The sequence below is a fragment of the Strongylocentrotus purpuratus genome, unplaced genomic scaffold, assembly GCF_000002235.5.
Source record: "Strongylocentrotus purpuratus isolate Spur 01 unplaced genomic scaffold, Spur_5.0 spur5_contig_866, whole genome shotgun sequence".
In the NCBI taxonomy this organism is placed as follows: Eukaryota; Metazoa; Echinodermata; class Echinoidea; order Camarodonta; family Strongylocentrotidae; genus Strongylocentrotus; species Strongylocentrotus purpuratus.
The window spans coordinates 3,174,054-3,200,880 of NW_022145575.1; the positions used below are offsets into that span (position 1 = coordinate 3,174,054).

General features: G+C 36.6%; 1 protein-coding gene across 1 annotated transcript; it reads left to right on the forward strand.

Annotated features, from left to right (window-relative positions):
* The first annotated feature begins 106 nt into the window (after positions 1 to 106).
* LOC587854 (pre-mRNA-processing factor 40 homolog B) lies at positions 107 to 24,804 on the forward strand. The gene is made up of 25 exons (XM_030974683.1): positions 107 to 180; positions 1,620 to 1,700; positions 2,210 to 2,450; positions 3,017 to 3,094; positions 3,682 to 3,716; positions 4,397 to 4,483; positions 5,206 to 5,316; positions 6,034 to 6,154; positions 6,727 to 6,754; positions 7,193 to 7,510; positions 8,045 to 8,144; positions 9,239 to 9,303; positions 11,765 to 11,837; positions 13,233 to 13,324; positions 14,073 to 14,332; positions 15,012 to 15,145; positions 15,580 to 15,786; positions 16,486 to 16,602; positions 17,572 to 17,709; positions 18,147 to 18,242; positions 19,081 to 19,179; positions 20,381 to 20,621; positions 22,414 to 22,478; positions 23,675 to 23,788; positions 24,672 to 24,804. Exons 1-25 carry the CDS (start codon positions 178 to 180, stop codon positions 24,762 to 24,764), a joined length of 2,997 nt encoding a protein of 998 aa, XP_030830543.1. The 5' UTR covers positions 107 to 177; the 3' UTR covers positions 24,765 to 24,804.
* The last annotated feature ends 2,023 nt before the right edge of the window (positions 24,805 to 26,827 follow it).

Consider the following 26,827-nt stretch of genomic DNA (forward strand, 5'->3'; position numbering starts at 1 on the left):
TACTTTTGAACTATTTTGATCATTTTTATTCTTTAAAAAATATTTTAAAGTTATTCCACATATTTTAATTTGTCAAAATATTGAATTTAACAAACATGTAAGACATAATTAATTTTCTTTGTGAATAATTTTAATCTCGACATTTTACGCGTGTTTTGTGTGAATGAGCGGCTGGAAATGGTCAGTATAAAATTTAATTGTTCATTATATTGAGCTTACTATAAATGTATTTTGTGTGATCTCTTTATACAGAGAAGATATTCAAACATAACTTATGATTAGATTTGCTTTTTATATTAATTTGAATCATAATGATGGTGAGTTCTTTCGGACGTGTGCTTAATAAGCCGATGGGATTCGGGGAAGGCAGACGATAGCAAGCAACGCCGCCGGTGGTGCAGGCGTCCAATGCAGGTCTCGTCTGGAGATCCCGCTGATGATTTCTGCAGCGAGCAGCACCAGGCGCAGGCTGCACATCCAAGTTCTTGAATACCTTGAATACCAAAGCTTCTGTTGAATCGAACGCGTGTACTTTCTTATGAATTGATACTGTAGTACTGTACTATAAGTTAGCTCTCCTATATCATGTGAAAGTCAAATATGTGTGTTAATTTTGTGTGATCTAATAAAATCTGTCTGCAATCTGCACGGGCACATCCAATTCCAAATCCAAATCCAATGACAATTTGTGAGACTCGATCTGAGGCCAATCTAACTCCAAAAGAGTCCAAGTTTGATTCAAGAGATTCTCTCCAATATTGATTTATTGGAGATTCAGCTTACTAAAGATCAATTCAATAGAAAAAAACACTAACAACAAGACAATTTCCCCCTAAATTTCACCTTAATTTTGCCACTCCTAAGACCTAAGAGTAAGACTACGAGAGACTAAACCAGTATTTGGTTGTGTGTGTGATCATATTTTTCATAACAAAGATGTGTGTCATGAAAACAAAAGTAGACTGTGAATTTTTGAAGTAGACTGTCACAAATAGGGGTATTTTTTCATGAGTAGTCTGCACATCATATTTGTATTTTGAGCCAAGGTAAGGTAATTCATTTGCAGCAAACGTTAACACAGGAAATTGGTAGCCCAAAGGGAAGACAGTCTCCTATATTGCCTGAGCGCCTCTGCTGTCTATGATAGAAAATTTGACGGCTTTGGACCCGAGACTCCTGCTCGGAGATACCTTACTACAACACACCAAAAATCATCTAAATCTTCAAAAATTGTTCAAATAACGATCATGATCAAAAAGTTTATTTTTCTTGCCTGTTTTGTGTCAATTTTCTTATCTTTTTTTGAGTATTTTTCCTGAAAACAATATTTAATATACACTTTCTCACAGGTTTCATGACAACTGCTGCACAAAATAAGTGCATACCGACAGTAGGCCTCGATGCGTGCGTGCACGCATGCGTGAAGTTAGCGACTGAAATAATCATCATTATAACATTAATTCATAATGTGCATTACTTGCATGAATTCAATGAGGATTCGAGATAGCACCCGGCCTACTGTCGGTATGCACTTAACCAAAAGCTCATTTATGAAATGCAACATGTATTTTTAATGTAGCACTTTTTACCTGTCCTTTTGACCTTTGATTTATTTTTAGTCTGGACCAGGAAACCAGCCACCTGGTGGGGGGAATCCCCCTTACAACCCTCAGGGACCCATGATGATGCCACCGTTTGGGGTAAGAGTTATGGTTCTCTTTTTCTTTTTCTTTTTTTTTTTTAATATTTTTTACCATTCCTGACAAATGTTAACACTCCTAGTACTTTACTTGATACACATAATTTTTGCCTGTGGATAACTCCTCGTAGTATCATTCTTCACTGCACTTTCGTTGCTGTAGTATGAATCAGTGTTGCATGTTACTTGTAAAACAGCAAATTTTACAGTTAAGATAAGAACAAAATTTGGCAGAGCTACATGCACAGAAAAACAATATACAAGATACTAAATGGGATTTAGATGTGTCATGTCGATGTAAAGGTTCCAATTATAATAACTAAAATCAAATAATTTGTGCAAAACATGGTTTGATGGTTTATTGAATTGTACCACATCTCAAATGTTCCAATTCAAAATGGGTTGTCCAACTTTGGTTTTGTCTTTTGAAAAATTAGGAACCATTAAACAAAAATCTTTAGCAATGTTTTGTTCTAATTTGAATTTCTTCTGCTATGTCTCTCACTACAGGGACCAGGGATGCCCCCACCACCATTCCCCATGCCGGGTCAGGGGCCTCCCCCAACAGGTGGTCCGCCACCCCAGGGAGGGCCAGGAGGAGGACCCCCTATGAACATGCCCCCACCTAACTATGGGCAGCCCCCTCCTGGAATGCCCCCTATGCCCCCTCCCATGGGCATGCCACCCCCTGGATGGCCCACCGCACCCAACATGGGGATGCCCCCAATGATGCCGCCAGGATTCCCTCCAGGTAAATTATATCATACGTATGATGATGATGATGATGATTAGGATGATGGTGATGGTGATGGTGATGATTGAGAGGAGGAGGAAGAGAGAGGGGGGGGGGATGGATGATATTGATTTTGATTGATGATGATGGTGATGGTGATAAATAATTGTAATGATGATGACAACATCTTTCATGATGAGAAGGAAGAAGAGATAGATGATGATGATTTGTCGGCTAATTGACAAACCAAGAAATTAGTGAGTGCAGCAACAAAGATTTACATTGATGCTGAGAAAAGAACAACATGGATTAAATAATCATCCCCCAAAGATCTTCTTTTCCAATCCATGTGATTTTACATAAATAAAAACAATGATATACAGCAAGATAATGAAGTGAAAACTTTCAAAAGTTAAAGAATAGTGACCATTGACCTTCAGATTAGAAAGAGAAAAAATGTGAAGAAAACATACGTGTGCAAGTTAGTAAGGTCGCTTTATGATGATGATGATGATGAAAAGGATCATGCTGATTTGAAACAAAACAAAAACAAATCAGAAATGTTTTAATTTTTTTCATTTCAGGTATGTTTCCACCTGTTGCACCTCCCAGTGTACCACCAACATCTACAATGCAGCCTGCTAAATCTTCCGATGCCGTGGGTAAGTCTCAGTACAATAATGATCCAAGGGAGTGAATGCAAGTACTTGTTGAAATTCACAAGTTTTTACAAAATCAATGGTCTTTTCAGTAAAAATTTGAGTGCCTTAGTGAGACCAATAAGACAGAGAGAGTAAACCAACAATTACCCTGAATGGCCAAGAATCAGTTGGGTTGGGGTCGGTGTGGAGTCAATTTGGCAGTGTGATGGAAGTAGCAAATGGCTCATAAACACTTCAGTGAAGCAATTGTAACAAGAATGAGGGATCCATGTTCCTAGTGTATTCTTCTGTGTAGACTTATAAATATTGATGAAGTATAATCTGTTTCTGAAGCAGAACTGCATAGTTTATGTTTGTGTGCTCATGAATGGATGGACTTGTAAACTTATCTGTTTGGGTTGGAAACACACTTCATCTTGTGTGCATATGCATTTTGAAGCGAAAGATGTGTGGTTAAGTGTGGCTAAGCAGGTCTAGCCCAGATAATTTATTTGTTTAGCTAAAGATGAAATGATAACATTCCTTTCATGAAAAATGCAATCACATTGTGTCAAGTTTTCAATCATTATCTTGATTTCTTGTTACAGCTTTAACTACTAATGGGTCAGACGCATCAACAAAGGTGAGTTGCATGATAAAGTTCACATGATTTCAGGACAGGATTTATTTTTTAGGGCTAAATTGATCACATACTGTTCTTCAAATTGGCAACATTAACATTTTCTCTTATTGCTACATTGTTAGCATCAAATTCAATGTCTCTGTAAATAATATATACATAGGCAAGAATGAGAGCAATATGTTGAAAAAAATAGCGAATTTTGAGTTGAAACAATGAATTTGAATCTCTGGAAGTGTTGCCAATTTAAAGAGTTTAAAGCTTAATTTCTTTTCTTAAATTTCTGGCATCAAACACAATATAGTTCTTAAACAAAAATGGATGCAGTTTGTGTAGGAATCTTGCCCCTTCTCCAGTGTTATCTGGTATATATTTAAGGCTCTGAATCAAACTTGAGCAAAACCACAAAATGTGGAATGATTGTCTTGAAAGGGTTAAGCTACACAATATATCAGCGAAAGCGTTTCCTTTAAACATGTCAATGAAGTGCAGACCTACAAGTAATTATGTCCTTTTTTCACATGTTTGTCCAAAAGTTGGGTATTAACATTCCTCTCCCTAGCAGAAAAAAAGGTTTACATATTTTTCAGATTACCAACGTAGAAGTTATGGAAATGTATATTGTTTGACTCCTTACAACCAAGAGTCTAAATTTATTCTGACCTCTGTCTTTTGCCCATCAGCCCTCGTCATCAGGAGACAACAAACCCGGCGATAGCAAACTGGCTCAGAAGGAGACGGTTCAGGGAAGCGGTGATGAAAAGAAAAAGGTACCACGGATGCAATGCTGTAATGTTATTGTTTATGGAACCAATACCCACAGAAGTTTTATCTATCTGTATTCAAAATATCAGATTTGAATGTTACTTCTGTATAGAGATTTTGCAAGGTTGAAAATGCATTAATTAAATGTAAAAGCAACTGTATCGCTTGCATGCACACGGAAGTGAACTTTAAACCGTAACCATTTGTTGTATCAGCTAATTGAGGATAAGATATTCTGTCTCCAAATGATGTGCAAATTGTGTGAAGGACAACTAAAGTATTGCTTAGTTTGACGTGTTGTTTGAGGAATTGTTGGGTAGGTGTAGATCAAATTGATTTTGAAGAAACATTAATTTCACAGTTGAACTATTAAGCATCATGTGCGTTCAAATTAATTGAAATAATGCTGTTGTTTGTTCATTATGTTTAATATGCTAGTGGCATGTTTACTTTCTCCGGAACAATAATCATCTTTTCCTCTTTTGTAGCCATCTGCTATTCATTTCAACCACTATATTTTTTGATCTTCCATAATGGCTGTCATTTATTTACTTCTTCCTTACTGCCTTCTATTTTGACATCTGTCTAGAACAATAATCAATAATCATCTTTCCTCTTTTCTAGCCATTTGCTATTCATTTCAACCACTATATTATTCCATCTTCCATAATGGCTGGCATTTATTTCCTTTGTCCTCACTGCCTTCTGTTTTATTTATCTAACACAGAAGACTCAGTGGACTGAACACAAAGCTCCAGATGGGAGGACGTACTTCTACAACAATCTAACCAAGCAGTCCAAATGGGAAAAACCGGATGACCTCAAGACTAAAGCTGAGGTAAGTAGCAGTTCTTATATGTTTGCAAACATTAAACACCATTGTGTTTTTGCCATCGTTTCCTGGTGCCTTTATATGTAAATCCAGGCACTTTTACATGGCAATGTGACATATATCATTGTAGTTATTGTTATTGATTTTGAATCAATTTTTAAGTGATGTCCATCCAAAACTATTCATCTAATCTTGAAGCAGAATGCCCTAACAGAGTAACTTCATAAGTAGAGGTGTCGTATCGAGGGGTTTAGGCACTTGATTTTGAAATGCAATGGTTGTTGGTTTGATCCCAACATGGCACTAATGTCCTCTGAAAAGGCATTCATCTGCATTTGCCACTCCATATCCAGGGGAGAAATGGGGACCTGGTAGGATGACGAAAGCCTTTGTGTGATTAATGGCCATATGCCCTCACGGCGACCATGTCGGGAATTTTAAGAAAGTATATAAATCTAATTTTATTAAATCATACACCCTCTGAGAGTCAGAAAAGCAGTACGTTTGCCTTGATTTCTGTTTCTTCCTGTTGTACCACTTAATTTATATTTAATTACTCATATAGTTTAGGGACAAGCCTTTGATAGACCATTGGCCTTGTTTGTCCCCCCACATTTTGATACTTCTGTTGTGTTATTTGTTGGAATTGACTTTGTAATGTAATGTGTATGTTTATCAAATATGCAAATAAAATGAATTGAATTGAATTGAATTACCCCACAGATCTTGTTGACAGAATGTCCCTGGAAGGAGTTCAAGTCCGACTCAGGGAAGGTCTACTTCCACAACAGTCAAACCAAGGAATCGAAATGGACCATTCCTAAAGATCTAGAGGAGATAAAAAGTGAGATTCTAAGTTCATCATTACATGCTGCCCTCAGTGCTGTATCTAAAAGGCTTAAGGCTTCGTTGGTGAAATTAATTCTTACAGTACCGAAGGCAGTTAGAATAGCCCAAATTTGTATATCGTTTGTAGTATATTAGGGTTAATGGAAGCTTTTCTTTCTTGTCTTAATTCAGAACAGGCTCTTCCTGTGTGAAGTTAAAGTAACAGAACCATGTTGGTTTCACCACAAACAATGATAAAGCAAGTGTGGTGGTTTAATTTGACAGAATCTTATCTGTGCTACAAATTTGTGAATTCGGTGGCACGATATTGATTTCAAAGAAATGCGATGATTGCCACCACCACCCGTAAAATCTTGGCTCTCATAGCTTTCGATTTCTCAATACTTTTGTATTTTCAAAGATTGAATAGAAATAACAAATACTGTCTGTATGAATGCATAGTCAAAGAAAATACATCTTCAATGTATTTTTTTGTTTGTCCCAGAATTGAACCTTCTCTTCTTGTTCAGTACTTTATACCAGTTTAAACACTAATTTATGTTCACTCTATTTTTTATGAAATTGCAGATCGGATAGCAGCAGAGGGCCTTGAGAAGTAAGTGTTCTTTTATAATATTATTTTGTAATGTGTCAGATAGATTAGTACAGATTGAAGATGATTGATATATGTTTACCCTTTATTGGTGAATTATACACTGTTGGTCATAAAGGTGGAATATTTTTAAACCACTAGGCCGCAACACTCCTCATCTTTACCTAGGGTGACGATAGTAGTATTAATTATGCTTTTCCTGATGATCCTGCAGTTATTATTACTCCAACATTGCCAGGTACCGATATGATACACCTGGGTCAAGAGAGTTAAAATGTGGGCGAAACAGATATAAGCCCCAAGCCAGCATCGAATGGGGGACCTCTCTTATGAGGGTCAAAAGCCTTCAGCAATACACCACATTGTTCTTAGTAGTAAAAGATAGTTTATAGTTGTACTGAATATTACCAATAATTTTTCTGTTCTTTCGAAAATATCCAGGTTACTCCCCGGTTCTCCCGATGACTCCGGAAGCACACCCGTGGACAAGCCGGAGGAACCAGCCATCAAGCAGGACGCCCGAGACACGCCCACCTCCCAGGTCGCCGAGGCAACCCAGCAAGCTGCAGCTGTGCCCTCAGCAACCCCTGCAGCAGTGACGGGAGCAGCCTTAGACCCAGCAGCCATCATGGGGATTCCCCTCCCGGGAGCTCCCATGCCTGGTGTGCCGCCCGGTATCCTACCGTTCATGGCGGCGCTGGGAATGCCCGTGGTGCCCGGTGCCGTGGTCACACCCAAGACGGATGAGGACGCCGGAAGGTGAGTCATCGATTTCAAGCAATTGCAGCACAAAATAAATTGACGATGTACATCATGCTGTTATAGGCTTAGGCTTGTTTGTGTTGCTAAACCAGTAATATTGCTGTTGGAAACCCATAGATTCAGATTACTTACAAATCTGATTGCTTTCTTAATGTTTGTGGAGTCATTAATATGAATAAAAAATTACATGCCTGTCATGATCTTTTGGTCAACAATTAAAAGTCTCATGTGCCTTAAAAAGATCACCTACCCAATCAAGTCCTGTACATATTTTGTATTCTTTCCCAACACAAACAGACACCCAGGACCAAAGAATGCCCCAAAACTAAATGCTGGACCCCTTCAAACAATTTAAATTATGAAACCCTGTCTATGACACTTTTAGTGTTTTTTTAGCCTACTTAAATAACAAATCTTCATATTTTTACTGTGTCATGGCCATCATGTCAGAGAAAGTATGTTCATATTCCATCTTAGTCTGATACTAATTTCTAAGCTTGTCCACTCTTCTCCCTGTCTTGTTCAATACAGTGCAACTGAGTCTAGACCAGATACTCCAGAACTGAAAGAAGTAGTCTACAACACCAAGGAAGAGGCAAAAGATGCTTTTAAACTTCTTCTGAGGGAAAGAGTAAGTAACCAGGGGGTATTTAACAAAGATTTAAGTTAAACTTAACTATAAATTGGACTTAAAAATTATGGAGAGCCATTTGTAGCCTCAAAATAAAATATATTAAAAAGCGAAAAATCAAGTATTTTAGAATTTTTTTATAAATTCCACATAAAGAACGTGAAATATCTTTGATAATAGAGAGAATGATTTGAATCAACATTTTATGCCTTTTAAATTAACTTTTACAAAATATTTTCAAATATTCTAACAGCTTTCCATAATTGTTAAATCCAACTTAGAGATAAGTTCAACTTAGGATCTTTGTGAAACACCCCCAGCCCTGCGTTAATGATGTTGACTTGCTTTTGATTTCTATAAGATCAAATGATACTATTTTACCCTCAATTCATGTAAAACAAATGTTTTTTAAAGGCTTTGATGTAGGAAATTTATTGATTGACAGATTATTTTATTTACCTGACTGCCAAGAAAGCAAGCAAATGGTTGTACGTAAACAACTAGAGACTAAAGCCCAAATACATTCCAAGGGACATGGTAATGAGGATTTTTTTTTTTATGGGGGGGGGGGGGTGGGATATGTTTTCAGTTACAAACAATTGCCAGTTCGGGTTTAAACATATTATTGTAGACAGCTGGTCACACCAGCCGTTTCAAGAAAAGTCCCAAATGGGCCATCTCAAATTGATTTGCCGCTGCTCAGATGATGTTATGTGTCACTAATCTATTTTAAATCTAAAAATTTCTAACCCACATATTTTGTCGTAACATGAAAAAAACATGTGTGGAGCTCACAATAGTATACAATGTAATAGTGAGGAAATGTTCACTTATACCAGAGAAACAGGACATTACATGACAACAAAGCAACTAGATCTAAAAGCAAGCCTCACCCTACTAGAAGACTTTTTTTAAATTTAAATAAAAAGGAAACAGCTCCAGGTATTAATGCCATACCTTCAGTTGTTTTCTAAATAGAATCTCCCAGTTATCAGACAAGTTCTTCACCACTGAAATTGTAATGTGATCATTTGCTTGCTTTCAGTATCTGGAACATAAGTTTAATGTCCAATTTTGTTGTTGATTTTTCACAGAGTGTTCCATCAACTGCTAACTGGGATCAAGCCATGAGACTGATAGTGAACGACCCTCGATACAAGTGAGTGATTAACCCATACCCATCTTTCAAGAGAGGATTATGTCTTTACCGTAAACAGAGATGCCAATAGTTCCATTTTTGCCGTATTTGTTCCGTTTTTTTGCCATGAATACAGCAGTAAGTTTTTTAAGTTTTGTGTCTTTTTTTTTTTTTTTTTTTTTTAATAAACCTTTTTCTTAATTTCTAATCCTGGGCTTTGTGTTGTATGTGTATTATGCACCTAAGTCTTCAAACGATGAACGCAGTATGGTGACACGGGGCCCCAAACTCTGCATGTTGTGAACAACCCACGTGTTTGAATTGAATTGTACACAGTTCGTATATATATTGTAGGTGTTTCCTTGTCCTTCTATTTCTCTCTGACATAATATCTGCCTTCTTGGCCAGATGATGACAAAATAACAACAACAAAAACTAATTGCTATGTAAAGAAAGAACAGAAATACATCTACTAACCGTACTACAAAATAGTACAATGAATACGAAGTACTAACGGAACAGAAATGGGAATGCTTCCCCCCATCAAAAAACAAATATCACATTCATATAATTTCTTTATACATTCAATAAAGAAATGCAATGGAAATAAGGGAAATGTAAATCCATTAATTGAGCAAAAGAAAGACAATAATAATTGCCAGTAATTTTATAAGCTTATCAAAATTTGTTCTATGTATGTATTTCCGCTATGAAGATACAAAGATACAAAGATACAATTACTACTTTATGTATTGAGTGCCCCATTAATCAAGCCTTGGCTTTTAGGGGCACCCTGACCATTTACCCTCTATCAATAATGTTCATACATGCATGATTTGTATACCCGTACTGTTTTGATTTAAAATGGTTTAAAAAAAACAAATTGAATTGATTGAATTGATTTGGGATTCAAATACATTAAACATTATGAGAAAAACTCCACCTGGAGGTCATGAATTCCAACATGTAAACTCAGGGTTAGGGTCTGGGTGTCAGTGATGAATGAACTGACCTTCATTCCTTCCTTTGTCCATTGTCCTTGGTTGCTAGGCAACACATAGTCAATAGTTTGCAAGTACCAGCCCATCGTAATGTTCGATCTATTTGTGGCTGTTTTCACCTCTTGAATTAAAGGCCCATCGTGATTCCAGATATTCAACTTTTATTTATGAAATAATGATATTGAGAAAACCTACTCAGACTTGTTATATCTCATTATCAAACAACATTTTGTTCCACTTATTACCAAAAAAACCTGGCTTGTGAGCCTAATGCGTAACCCAGCCATTCAGACTTTCCCAGCGCTAAGCCCAGCCATATCGATAACAATAATAATAATAATAAAATAATAGTGTACACTTATAGACTGCACACACCGTCCAAGGACACTCATGGCGCTAGCTCAGCAACAGTTCTCTTTAATACAAGTAAAGTAATAATTTTGCAATATTTATTTATACCATCCATTTCAATCCTCAGCTCTGCCCGGTGGGGCCTCGTGCGTATACCTTTCATTTTGAGACGGAGAATTTTGAACTCAAAGATAAAATAAAAGACTAGCAGAAAATTTGTGTTGTGCAATTTTTATAAAAAATTACAAATGTATTATTTTATCAATACAAGGAAATAGAATAGAATTTCAATACATGACTTAGTCTGGCTCCAGCCCCTTATTTCTTTGGTGTCATTTCTAAATAACCTTTTGCCTAATCGACGAGCCCACAGCCCAACATCTAGGAGTGTGGCCTAATCCTTTAATACAAAGGACATGTCCATCCATACATGACAAGCAATACATGAACAAAAGATATTTCTGAATAAATCAAGTATTCAAGTATTCAATTTATTTCACATCACTTTAAAAACACATCTAAAGATATACAAACAAATCATTATAAATTAAAACAATATAAATATATACAAAAAAAACATTCATTTACATTGTACTGATGAAAGAAGGATGAAGGGTGGAGGATGTGAGGGATCAACAAAGGCCATTGGCCTGTCAAGGTTGATCCCCTATATTTCCACCCTTCAAAAGAAATACATTATACAAAATATAAACAATAAAAACAATCAAACAAACAGATAATATAACATAGCATAATCACATAAAAACACAACATAATTATTTACATAAATCACATAAATATACACATTATTACACTTTGAGATAGTCAAAGTTCATAAAGATTCAATTTCCATTTATTTCATGTAAATCACAGATATTTAGCAAAAAGAGTATCCCTCATGAAATGCATTTCCCCGCCAGTGAATGTTGTATTCCTGGCCTTAACAGCTGGATTGCCTTTTTGAAGAGCTTCGTGCGCGATCATTTTTTTGAGAACCATTGTCGCGAATGAGTTGAGAGTTGAACCGTTGCAGGTATTTAAAGTCATAGTAAGCCAAGTGGTGAAATATTTTTACTCTCTGTTGTTTTTGTTTTATATTGTGTCTTATTTCTCTGTTTCTGTCGTTTCAGAGCTCTGACTAAGCTGAGTGAGAAGAAACAAGTATTCAACAATTGGAAAGTCCAAAGAGGCAAGGAGGAAAAGGCAAGATTATTATTATTATTATTTTTTATTTTTTTATATTTTTATTTGTATGTTTTATTAAATCAAAACTAATATCACAATATTTACAGGTCATCAATAGTGATTGGTATATAACAAAAAAGATACATATAAAAAAAATAAATAAAAAAGTGACAAGAAATACAAGATATATTTAAATCAATAAACATAATATAATGCATAATATGAAGCCACAGAGAGAAAAAAAAATAGAAGACTGTTTATTATAACAGGAGTCCCCCTAGCTGACAAGACCAAAATCGTCCTGTCAAGGGCCACCAAAGCCTGGACACAGTCCACCAAACCACACGATCTGCACAAGTTCCATTCTTAACTACCACATGATCAGACCAGGGCTTTAATTAATCCAAGGCCACCAAGGCCATGGCCTTGGATGACCCTGTGATTGGCCTCAATGCCCCTCTAATTGGCCTTGGAGATTTTTGTGCCCTTTCCAATTCTTCCTATTTGTGCTGTATGATAGGAATGTGCCCTACAGAAAAGTGGCCTTGCCCTAAAAATGTTGAAATTTAAGGCCTGTCAGACCATCACTAAATATTGCCTGTATTAAACCTAACATGCAGCTACATGTAGCTTCATGATCATAACCTCTTCCAAACTATCTGATCATTCCTCTTCACACTCCCGTATTTCCTGCTATAGCCCAGTACATCATCTCTCATTTTGCTTACTTAAATTCATATCCAAAAAACAAACAAAAATTCAATCGTGGAGTGCGTCCTGACCCCATCGACCCCGAACTGGACGAAGAAACATAATGTGCACTGAACCAAATCAGCCACTTCGTATCCATTCCAGGCCAAGGCTCGATAAAATCACCGATGAGACCCACTTTATGCTCCCCTTAAAAATATCTCTGTGGCTCTGTACAGCAAATATTATGATACACAATGCACTGTATATACTAAAAAGGCTTAACTTAGGCATAACTTCCATAGTATACCACCAAAAAATAGGTATATGTTTACGGGAAAACAAGGTAAGATTATTTGATTGTTCCTAATAAAAATGTCATCACATTCCTCTTTTTTTCCCTCTTTGGGCTGATATTTCTTAGTTTTGAATGCTGTAATACATTTTTTCTCTTCAAAAAACGTCGACCGTAGATTTCCTAGATTTCAAGATTTTGGGGTCTGTCGCAAAGGGCAATACAACATCTTTTTTTGTTCGCCTTATTGAAATTGATGCCAATGCTAACATGAATTTTTTGTAACAATTTGCAAATATTTAAAATCATATATACATTGTGACTTTAAGTATGTAAGTGACACAGTATTGTGAGAAATTCACACGTTTCAGTGCACATTTCATGGAATGTCCATTTTTGTCTCTTTATTATTATTATTATTATTGTAGGAGGAACACAGATTGAAAGCCAAGAGGGCCAAAGAGGAACTTCAAGAGTATCTCCAACACCATCCCAAAATGACTTCTACCACCAGATACAGGTAAATATTGTGTACATGTTCATGGTAAGGTCGGGTCCCCGTCTTACAAAGAGTTGATATCAATCGCTACTTATTTGCGATTGATTAGAGGACTTGCGGTTGATTTGGATCAGTCACAAGTCTTTGTAAGACGGGGCCCAGACAAACTTCATTGTTATGCAATTCAAACTATTAAAGTTGGACCCCTTTTGGGGCGTGATGTGCCACTCTGGATGACATATCTTATACAGATGATAGAAATGAACAAAAGATCATGAGTGCAATTAAGCAGAAACCTAGGTTCGCATTTCAAAGTAGAGCTATTTGTTCATGAACCACTTGCTAGATAGTGTGTAATTCGGCACCAACGAGACCAAGGAAGGATTTATGAGTTTGAGCTGATTACATACAGTCGAACCTGTCTGTGGCAACCGCCTAAGGGAAACACAAAAAGAGGTCTTTGTAGACAGGTGGTCACTAAAGCAGGTTTGACTGTATGTTGTTCTTCTGTTCTCAAGTACCGTAAGTGCATGTCAGAAAATGTGCAAAATCTTAAACTTTTACTAAAGTTAAATCTGTCAAGAACAATTAAATTCCAATTTTTTCAATAAAATTTGTCCTTTATAGAAGTATATATTGCTGTGTGAATATTAATATTGCCTTTTATCTCGTGCATTTCAGCTTATTGCATTGAATTGAAAGTAATTTCCTATACGAATTCAGGCCTCAGAATTCTTAACTTTAACAATCACTTAACTTGCCACCACAGGAAGGCAGATGCCATGTTCGAGGAGGAGGAGATCTGGCGGGTGGTGCCAGACCGGGATCGGAAGGACCTCTATGACGACGTCGTCTTCTTCTTGAGCAAGAAAGAGAAGGAGGCGGCCAAGGTGCTGCGCAAGAGGAACATCGAGGCGATGAACAACATCCTGGATAGTATGCCCAACGTGACCTTCCGCACGACCTGGTCAGAGTGCCAACGGTATCTGGCTGAGAACCCCTCGTTTGCGGAGGATGACGAGCTTATGAGTGAGTAGTGGGAAAGAAACAGTTCCTTACTCAACAGAAATAAATTTATCACATGGGATTTAGTGCAATTTGCCCCTATCGTCTTTTTGAAACCAATGTAGCTTACTTGATGATTGGTTGTAATGTGTGATATCGCTAATCATGGTTGACTTGGAACTTGGAACTGTAGACAATTTCAATCTATTATCTGTACCTGCCATTTGCTGAGCTAATGAGTGAGTAGAGGGGACCTGAACTGAATTTAATTTGATTTAATTGAAGCGAAGTGAACTTTACTACCAGTAAGTTTACTTAACTCAACTCCAGTTGATTCAAATTGAAACAACTGATATGAAATGAATTGAATTGAAATTAATTGAATTACATTGAACTAAACATAACTGAGTCAAGTTGACTTGACTCTAATGGAACTGTGTCAAATTAAATCAAGTTGAGAACTGAAATGAATTGAATTGAATTAGAATCAAATTATGAGGTTTACTTGAAGGACAAGTCAGGGTTCTTTTTTGGGGTGGTTATATAATGTTTAGAACCATGCTAGAATATGGATCAGACCAAATGTTTAAAAAAATTAATATTATGTTATACATGTAAAGATAATTTTGGTGCCTTTTTTTAGATACGAAGGATGATGAAAATGGTACAGGCAGTTGATACAGTTCTATTTTGTTATATGTAGGTATGGACAAAGAGGATGCTTTGATCTGCTTTGAGGAGCACATCCGTCAGATGGAGAAGGAAGAGGAAGATGAGCTGGAGAGGGCTAAGATGCTTAAGAAGAGACACTTCAGGAAGTGCAGAGAAGCATTTCTGGTGAGGCCATTAAAATCACTTCAAATCGAATCAACTACAATATACAATTATACAGTAGGCTTGCGGGTGCACCATGTGAGAGAGAGAGAGGATTGAGGAGTCCTGAAAAGGACTGTTTGTGTAGTCTTGAAAAAGACTGTTGGTTATCTTTCTTAGCTTATAGTACTTGGAGAGGATGAGTGGCGGGAGTGGCTCAACGTTTCGAACAGGTTGACTATCCGTCGTCAGGCCTGATTCTACCCACAAAGTTCAACTTGGGATCTTTGTGAATAATAATTATAATAGTTCATTTCTTGTATAGCGCATGATACATTATGGAATAACATCTCTACGTCAGTGCTGACTCTCACTTCAAGAACAACCTTTTTAATATGCTTAAGGATTCTAATCCTTCTAATTATTTCTTTAAATTCTTATTTCTTGTAAACATAAAGGTATTGCTTGATGAGTTGCACGACAGAGGGCAGCTCCATTCCATGTCTCTCTGGATGGACCTGTACCCTATCGTCAGTGCCGACCCTCGCTTCAACGGCATGCTGGGTAAACCAGGGTCAACGCCCCTTGACCTCTTCAAGTTCTACGTGGATGACCTCAAGGCCCGTTTCCATGACGAGAAGAAAATTGTCAAGGACATTCTCAAGGTGAGGGATTTTTTATTTTTCGGTTGTCATGACAAATTCCATATTATGATTTTCTAGTTGCATGGGAAATAAACTTCAATTTGGGGGAAATTAAGTCAAAGGTTACAATTTGGATTAAAAATTTGTGGTCCTTTATATGTGATTATGATATTTAATTGCTTGAGAACTGCACATATTGAATTTGATGGAAGTATTTCAAATGTCCTTTGTATTGTAACATTGTGGTTCTTTGCTTATTATTGTATTGAACGTTCAATCTAACATTTGATCCAACAGCCTTACTTTTTTTATGGTACAAATAGTTGTAAATAGCTGTTTTGATTGATGGGTATGGTAATACAGTCAAACCTGCTTTAGCGACCACCTGTCTACAAAAAACAATCCTAAGAAATATCTGTTCAATTTAGCCTATGATTGATTACCATTAACTTTCATGTCTGTACATGATAAATATATACAAAAGTACAATAGTCCCTATTGTACTTTTGTATATATTTATCATGTAATTCATCTTCTGCACAAGTTGCACCTTGATCATTTGATTGTCAAGTGGATTTGGTACCTTACAAATCTTGTGTATTAATATTATAAAGACCACTTTTCTTGTCTCCCTTGGGAGGTCTTTATAGACATGTGTTCTCTTGTGGCATTTATAATTATGACATTTCACATTATTGTAAATTTCATCTTTGATTGCAGGATAAGAGCTTGACTGTGGAGCTCATTACAACCTTTGATGATTTTGCCAGTGCCATCAGCCTAGACAAGAGGGCTTCCACCTTAGATGCAGGCAATATCAAGATGGCGTTCAATAGTGTAAGTTCTGACTGGCAAGATAGCCAGCTATATTTGAAATCAGGGAAAACCGGGATAATGAGTTTCCTTTTTTTTTCCAGCCAGGGAATTGTCGGGTATTCAAGAAATGGTAAGGTAATGTTATTGGCCCCCAGACGAAAAATTTATCTCATTATAAGTTTGGCTTGTGTCCAGATAGTTAATCCGCTGGATGGTTGGCTTCTGTTGCCTTTTATTGTTTAAAATATCTTCTATCATGATTCTGATAAAATCAGGGAATTGTGTTTTCTCATGCAGTTATGGGATCACTCTCGGGGGTATACATTGGATTGTATTCACAGTTTTGTTTGGCTCCTCTTAAAGTCAGATTACTCTGCATTTCTATGTGAAAATCACACCCTCTGTTGATTCTCTCCACGACTTCAAATTCGTCAGTTCGGCGATTTGTGATAGGTCTAATGTTATACCACCTTATTTTGTCAAAAGATCTGCTGGCAGAAGGGTAGTTTCTCCAAGCAAATTCTCCTAAAAACATATTTAACGCATGATCATTATCTCCGTCGTAATCATCATCAACATCATCATATTTATCATCATCATCATCATCATCATCATCATCATCATCATCATCATAATCATTGTCACCATCATCATCATCATTGTCGTCATCATCATTGTCATCATCACCATTGTCATCATCACCATTATCATCACAATTATTGATTTCTCCTTTATCATCATCATCATCATCATCATCATAATCATCATCATCATAATCATCATCATCATCATCATCATCAGCATAATCATCGTTGTCATCATCATCATCATCATCATCATAATTGTCATCATCATCATCATCGTCATCATCGTCATCATCGTCATCATCATCATCATCATCATTGTAATCATCAGCATCATCATCTTGATCATCATCATCCTAATCATCATCCACACTAATTGAATTGTTATTATTCTTATCTCTTTCAGTTGATAGAGAAAGCAGAAGCGAGAGAGAAGGAGAGACAGAAAGAAGAAGCCAGGAAACAGAGAAGAAAAGAGAGTGCCTTCAAGACCATGCTCAAGCAATCTGCCCCACCCCTAGATGTCAACTCCAACTGGGATGACGTAAGTTCTTATCATCATTGCTTCTCTTTGAAGGAGGCGCAGTGGTAGAGCATTGGTCTCGTAACCGGGAGGTCCGGGGTTCGAAACCAAGTCGATGCGTTTGTTCCCTTTGGTTAGACCTCATAACCAAGTCTCGTGGAGAGGACTTAACATTAAAACTAATTTTATGTTGCTATTCATTTTATATTACCGATAGATTGTAAGCATGGTAAGATACAATTTATGGCAGCAAGATTGGAGTTATGATAGACTTTTACTATGGATTTAAATCCGTTTATATATTACAGGGCCTGGAAAAGTTTCACCATGTCGTTTGCTTGATAGGTGAAATTATTATATGATTTTTTTTTTTTGGGGGGGGGGGGGGCATCATTTTGCGCTCAAATCATATGTGTTGATGGGCCATGTAGATTAATTTTTGATATTTGGTTTTCCAGGTCAGAGATCGCTTTGTCAACGACCATGCATTTGATGGCATCACTGTTGAATCGGAAAGGATCCGTCTCTTCAAAGAATTTATTACATCTCTCGAGGTAAGCAATGTATGATGTGTGATTTTTGATTGGTTTGAGTCAGTTTGTTAAAGATGTGAATTGCAGGAAAATTTTAGTGCAAGGCAAACAGGTAATCGTTGTTCATCAAAGACTTTAAAGTATTTATTACATCTCTTGAGGTAAGCATTGTATGACGTGTGATAGGTGTTTCATTGAATGCTTGACTGGTTTCTAATGAGTCAGTTTGTTATATATGTAAATTGTAGAATTTTTTTAGAAAAAGGAAAACGGGTAATCGCTGTCCTTCACAGACTGTAAATAAATTGAAACATGGGAATCTTTTGTCCTTTGATAATTGACATTTTGTCGGAAAAATGCTTAGAAGGAAATCTGAATTTTTTTGGAAAAACTATCGTTGCGCTTTACAAAACGTGATTTGAAACTAGCCAAATTTGTTTTTATTTGAGTTCCTTCGTAGAGTGTGTTTTTTAGAAGAGGATTTCTTTCTTTATTTTTCCTTCTTTTTTATTAATACAAGTAGACAATATACACAAAAGGTATTATTGTCTTTCGAAAATACATGTTTAAAATCAGTCCAAGAGCAAGATTACAAGGAAAGTAAGAGGAATATAGTGTGTCTCTGTAATAATTTTTTGTAGCTTTAATGATATCTATGATATATCTGTTTCTTTGAATACAATCCATACTATTCTAATATAAAATTATATTTCCCACACTGAATAATGGTTAGTTTTCTTTGAATTGTCACAGCTGCTTTTTTTCATACATTTTAACCAAACTGATACACAATTAATGACCATATCAAAAATATTAATCAGTACATTTAAACAAATCATAATTTCTTTGTCTCCTTCAGGTTGCTTGTGCCCATCATCATGGGAAATCTACATCTCGCAAACATTCCAAGAAGTCAAAGAAACACCGCAGCAGACGATCTCCATCACGCTCTAAATCGGTGAGTCTTGAATAAGCCAGATCATAGTTGCAGTCTGAGCATGAGCAGATAAAGGTCATTGCAGACCAAATTGTGAAATAAGGCGGTGTCACACAGAAAAATTCCTTAAAAATCCCTTTAAAAATCCTTTCAATGGAGAATTTTCTTCTTTTGTTATTGGATTTTTGAAGGGATAATTGATGACAGACAGCAATTAAGAGGATAACTAAAATCCAGATTTTTGGCCTCTGTGGGACACCGGCACTGCCTACTGAAACAAAATACTGGTTGCGTGCTCATGAAAGTTATGCACTAGCAGTGCACTCCATGATACACAGGTGGACGTATTCTTTGAAAAGGGGAAACAGGCTATTTATGTAGCACCTCCATCGCTGTAGGAGTGATTACTTCAAAATGTATAAAGTGGGACTTCATCATGTTTTCAAGATCTGTGGATATTCGGGGTCATTTGGGACATGTGCTAACCATGAACTGGTCTATTCAGATTGAGAAGTAGAGAAAGGTTGTGTGAGAGAGTTTTCAAAAGCATGTAAGGTACAGTGGTGCAAAAATATTTAATTTTTATGAGTGAGACATAGACTGTATTATGATGCATTAGGTGTATATGTACGGGTAACAACTAAATTATTCATACCCTTACCAAGTTTTGTAATTTGTTAAATAATGTGAACAATTGATTTGTCTCAATTTATGGTTTCTTGATAATGTGACATATTACAGCTTACATCTTAAAGTATTCAACAAAGGCCATAATTCAACCCGTACACACTTCATTCTAATTTACGAAAATCACAAAAACATTGAATTTGCAAGGGGTATGAATAATTTAGTTGTAAACTGTAGCTGTTCATTCAGTAAGGTGGCTTTGTAGTTGAAGAAATGTGTAGTGAATGGCCAAATATTAAAGATATTGTGATTTTCATATTAATTGCTTAGCTTCTCACTATTTTATGGATTATGTGCATGAAAGTGTATCACAATGCAGGTCGATTGTAATAGAAAGGTCTTTACTTCAAACTTGTTGACTATTTTATTGCTTTGTCTCGCACGTTTTTCAAACTGTCTGATGAGTGTACATGTATTAGCTAAATATCTGCATAAAGTTTATAATCCTGAGGTACTTTGATTTATCATAAAAAAGGTTATATTTTTTACATTAACTGTGATTTAACTTCTGTTTTCTTTTGTTTTTTCTCATCAGTCGGATTCTGTTGATGATGAACAGGAAGAGAGGGAGAGAGAGCGGGAGCGAGAAAAGGAGCGTGAGAGGGAGAAGGAAAGGGAGAGGGAGAGGGAAAGGGAGAGAGAACGCGAGAGAGAACGTGAGAGAGATAGAGAGAGGGAAAGAGATAGGGAGAGAGAAAGAGACAGAGACAGCCACAAGCGCTCCAAGAAGAAGAAACGTTCGAAGACGCCTTCAGAGTCATCAGGTCATGAATCGGGTAAGACGATTCATTTTCTTTTTAATCAAAGATACTTTATAATTCAAGTGAACGATAGCATGTTAACAAGTTTGTGAGAACAATGATACTTTGAGTATTTGAAGAAAATTGCAAGTTGTCAAATCTATTAGATGTGATTGAATTTCGATTTTATACACATTTTTCCAAAAAGTCCTGCCTGGGTTATCAGTTTAGTTTTTGACAGGGTATGACTTACAGCCTTTTCACACAGGGGTAAAATTCATCGTATCTAGAGCTGATTAGTTTAAAGCTGTTTAACTAAACAGCTTTAAAGAAAATTTTCCCTGTGTGAACGTCGTTGATACGATGTTCGGACAGATACGAAGTCGGGATTTATATGCCGGTCAAAGCAGGCTGCAGATACGAAGTCCGTATCTAGAGGGCAAGACAATTTGTGTGTGAATGGATATACGTCCTTAACTAGAACGGGCACTGCTCTTTAAACTCTCAGTAGAGTGTTTAAAGAGCAGTGAACCTCGAACAACCGCACCGAAATCATCTGTTTGTGAATGATGTTATATCTAAAGCTGATTAGTTTAAAGCTCTTTAAAGCTAATTGGCTTTAAAGAATTTTACCCCTGTGTTGAAAAGGGGGTTAGTAAATCGTGGATACATTTTGAGAGTAGGAAATATTTTAGCACCTTCCGAGCCACCAGATTTATGAACAATTATAGATCGATTTTCAACATACACTTTTAACTTTTGATTCATTGAAATTTGAGTAGAATATAGGTTTGAACCTGGTTTGAACCTTGAGAAGGTCATGTGAAGTTTACCATATTAAAATACACAACTCCGATGTAATGTACTAGCAAGGAATCTAAGTTTATGAAATTAACAAGAAATCAACTCTCGAGTTATCTCTCAAAATTACAACCTGTCAATCAAGTGGTGAAATTCACTCTCAAGCAGGATGAAATTGACAAGCAAGTTATTTATGAGTGCAGTGTGAAATGTACACTTGAGTTGTTAACAGGCAGGAATCTGGGTCACAGTTTAACCCACAGTGCAGGTGTAGTAGTAGTATTTGCTGATTATCCCCCGATTCACTGCTCGTAAACGCGCAATGGCCCTACTGAGCGTTTAAAGAGCAGTGGCCGGTCTAGTTAAGGACGTATATCCGTTAACACACAAAACGGGCTTCGTATCTGCAGCCTGCTTTGACCAGCGTATGAATCACGACTTCGTATCGGTCCGAACATCGTATAAACGACGTTCACAAAGGGAAAATTTTCTTTAAAGCTGTTTAATTAAACTAATCAGCTCTTAATACAATGAATTTTACCCCTGTGTGAAAAGGCTGAATGAGTATTCAAATTAATGGTTGTTTCTTTCCTGGAGACCTTGTGACGAGGTATTCCAGTAACCTGTTATTAATGAATAAACTACAATACTTGGAATACATTCTGCATATTATTTGTTGCTATGTCAAGCCAGCTTTCAGGTTGTGAAGAACAACTTTTTTTTTTAAAGTATGCTTAAAATGTGAATAAGTTAGTAAACAAATCTAATAAAGGACCAAATTATTAGTAAAAATCAAAGCAAGCTTAAGCTGCATTTACACTCCAACCAAAAAAACAAAAGTCAGTTTTTCTCACATTCCCACATTTCGCCGGTAGTTGCATTGCACAACGTTTTTATTTGAGACAATATTAATCGATTGTGTGTACAAAATGAATTGTGTGTACCAATTTCACAGCATATTTTCATTTTGATACATCCTGTAGATTAAATTAAACAAGTCAAATTTATTCATTCATTTGTTTCACAGATCACAGTAAGAATAAATCGTCAAAGAGACACAAGAAGAAGACAAAGAAGAAGCGCAGGAGAACGGTAAGCAACCAGTCTCAAAAAGTGTTACAGAAAGCTTGTTCAGATGATTATGATGATGAATATCAAGTTCTTTATGCTGACATTGAAGGGGAAGTCCACCCTGATATTACATTGGTTTTAATTAGAAGCAGAAAATGAGAGAAATTGGTTAGTAAAAGTTAGAGCAAAAACCGATTAAAAAAAGAAAGGGTTATGAAAATTTGAAGGTGCCCTGTTAAAAAACACTTCAAAAATCTATATTTTCCATTATGAATATTTTCAATCATACATTCAACCTAGATATAATTAATTCAATTTGGATGCATCTAGAAGTTTATCATAGTTTGATGACCTTACGCTCATACCAGATGTTCATTGGAACAGTCAATATTTCATATCATCTCTTTAGAACCAGAAGGGCACTAACTCATATACTCAAGACAGAGTTATCACCCCTCTGGGTCTGAGCAGATAATGTATTCAATATTTGATTTTGCATGTTGATGAAGTAAGCCAGTTTAAACCAGTTCAAACCAGTCACATGCACACTCAAAGATCAGGTAATGGAGCTCCCAATAGTTCCCTTTGATAATAACAATAATAAATCTGGATTTATATAGCACTTTACAGATTTTATATTTACACCGAACCTCGAATTAATTCATGAGCACAGTGTGCACAATTTCCACTCTTAGAGGAGTTTTCCTACTGTATGGTTACCTGGAGGGCATATGGAAATTTGTATCACAAAGGCTTTTGTCATCCTACCAGGTCCCCATTTCTCTCCTGGGTATTGAGTGGCAAATGTAGATTAATGTCTTGCAAAAGGCCATAAGCTTGGTGTCGAGGATCGAACCCATGACCCTTGTAGTCAAGTGCTTAACCTTAAACCACTCAACTACGACTCCTCCTGTCTAGTCTCTATGGGAGGGAACTAATTCAGCACTTCTTGAAATTGACTTATGAACGAGTGTGACTTCCGGTGAAGTGACTATTTCTACTCTACTAGTTGTCGTTAGATGCAAATTCTGCTCTGGCATGGCTTAAGTTTTGTAAAATGAAGATAAGTGTAAAGTGTAATTCTGGCAAGTAAATAACATTGTATGAACCTATTCCTTGTAATACTTTATTTGGGAGCAATTTAAATTTGATGTACTTGTGAAAGAATTCAATTTGAACAGATAGAATTACTTTTATTTTGTTGTTTCTTTTTATAGCCTGTATCTGATTCTGGCTCTGATGAGAAGGAGAGTGGTGAGATATCAGTTCCCCACAAGCCAAGCAAGTCCGGTACTCCATCCATGTCTGCTGGAACACCCAAGAAAGAAAAGGTAACCAGTCTCTGCTGTATTGAGAACGGTAGAAACAGGAAGGATTTCAATTTCTATTTTTGATTAGGTATATTCTACGCTGCACACATAGATATTGTCTATGGAGACATTGCATTTTATTAGAACCATTTAGCAATAAAAGAAAAACATTGTGGTTGCCAATTTCAAGAGCAACATATGATCAATTAAAGCCTTGAAAGAAATCCTGTCCTGAAAGAGTTAATCTAATAAGAAGACGAGATGGCTCAGTTGGAGAGCATTGGTCTCGTAACCGGGAAGTCCCGTTCAAAACCAAGTGGATGAGCTAGTAAGGCATTAATCCTCGTTAAAGCTAAAGACCAGTTATGGTCATGCGATTGTATTGTGAAAGAAACGTTGTGAAATCGATCAAAAAAGGTTGATCATCTAGCATAGATGTACTGCAAGGTTCTGGAATCATCAAAATGATAAGAAATTTGGCCAAGTCTTCATAAAGTTAGAAGCACTGTACACAGAAAGATGTATATGGGACTACACACACGTGCGCGACACATGCATTTCATATCTCTCAACAGGCGAGAGATACACTAATTTACCAAATATATCAATTAGTAGGCGTTTTCCCGCCAAAATTTTTATCATCATGTAATATTCAAAACATATTCCTTCACATGATTGGTAATAAGAGCTCTCATTTCATTTTTGAAATTGGGGCGTTTCCAATACTGGTCTTTACCTTTAACAAGTCCCTCGGTGAGGATTTAAACTAAAGCCATCAGTCCCCAGGTTGTTTACTGACTAGCATACACATTTCTTAGCAGTCAAGTAAAACAAACCCAACCAAACAATACCATAATCTGACATGCGCTTCCTCATAAGTTTCTGCTTTCTTTCTATTATGCAGACTGGCTGGGATACTTCCGATAGTGATCTGAGCGATGGAGAATTGGAAAGACGGAGAAGGGCACTACTAGAGCAGCTGGCTGAAAATCATTGATGATGCAAGCTCCATGGAATCCTAAATTTATTTCTGTAAATGTTTTTATGTAGGGAGGAGATAAGTACTCATGCTCAAATCCTTTAAAGCCCTAACAAAGTCTGAATCATGCTAATATAGCTCAATCTGCTTTAGCAACCACCTGTGTAGAAAGACCACCTGTCTAGAAAGACTACATTTTTAGTTTCCCTTGAATATGGTTTCTCATTGAAACCTGTCTTAAAGGAACCTGTACTTAAAGACCACCTGCCTATAAAGATGACTTTTCATGTTTCCCTTGAGCGGTCTTTATATAAAGGTTGCACTGTAATACAAAAATTGTTTACCAAGGAGAGCCTCATTAGCATTAGTACTGTTCTTCCTGATGGCCCCTGCAGAAAGTTTCATTATTTGCCTTATATTCAACACCTTTCTCTGATTTTTCTGTTTCCTCCCAGTTCCACTGTTAAAAAAAGTGGAAATTTCCCTCTACCGTAGGTATATGAAATAAATTTTGTGTCTATTTTGGTTGGGAAAAGGGACAAAAAAGACGCAGAATGATGTTTTCTTGATAATGCTTCGATCCGAGGTGAAATTTCAGAATAAAAAGTTTCCAACAATGTCATTGAACTTTAGGATTGTTTGCTTTCCTTCACCGAGCTGATGCCAATTGGCAACGTCCCGTTTGTTTACAATAGATGGGCAGTTATCACCACCGTCGTACGTCCATGCATAGATAAGCCATTATTCTCATCAATCACTCTGTTGTTATCTGACACATGAATTGATAAGAAGATTGCCAGTGCCTTCCATTTGCCAAAGTTTATGTCCACAACAAGTCATTTGAAATTTGAAGGGTTATCTTTCTTTCTTTTATTTCATCCCATGCTAAATTTTGAGCAGAATTTCCTTTTATCAGCCCCATTTACCAATGAAATTAATTTATGTATTTTGCTCCCCAGACCCTTGCCCACAATTTCTATGTAAGTCATCTGTTATGTTAGTCCAGAATCTGACTGATTCTTATATTTTATCTCTATAATATTCTCAACACTTGCTTCAAGCCGCCAAAGATGGAGTTATCAGCGAACTTTTCGCCGGGCGTAGAAATACGGGGATCACGTCGTCTTGGGCTTACGGCAAATAAGGGGAGATTGCGGTGATGGAGACTAAAAAAAAAATTAAATTGGTCAGATTCTGGACAACTGTTATGTATGATAAATCTATGGATATAATCCCTATCTCATTAAATAGGTATTGCTATGTCGGGCAAGTGTTATGAAACTTCTTGGGTCATTGTTAAAGGAGGTTGTGTAGTACAGGTCATGTGATTGCGCTGTAAAAGGAACTCTAAAATTTTGAATAATTTGTATAGTAAATAGGAATAAATATGTATTAAAAAGATTTTGAAAGCACTGAAATGATAAGAAAACGACTAACTCCGACTAAAATCTGTCACAAAATAATGAAAGGAATGTGACAAAAGTATGGCTTCCACTTACAAACGACAGTAAATTTAGTTTGGTTTAAAGTTCTGAACTATTTCTAGTCATATAAGTATTCATATAGTTTGAATACATTTATTTAAAATGGTATAGGAATTGTAACATAAAACATGATTCATTCATTCAACAATTATTTTCTTTCAACCACAAATGTAATTTCTCCGATCTGTTTTGGATTGGAAGGTTGATGGACCATTGCCCTGCCCCGCCCCCCCCCCCTTTCTTTGTACATTGGTTTATCATTAGACAGATGTCAACATAATTTGCTTGGGTAGTTTACACCTTTTGTTAGCCTTATGCCTAACCTATTCCAATCAAATTTAAATTAAAGACCGTCAATACTACTGGGCCAGGAGGGATTAGACCACACAGCGAGGTCACTGACAGGTGGCTATCTCATTAACTCAGCTCTCAACTAACATAAGAAAAAGAGGATCATGGGGGACCAACAGGCACCGATTGGGGAAGTTTTTCTATATAGAGGGACCAAGTAGCTACAAGTAGGACAGTGGGGCTGATATGAACATGATCGCAACTTATTAGAAAAAAAGTCTACCTAAGGCAATGTCAGTAGCCTTG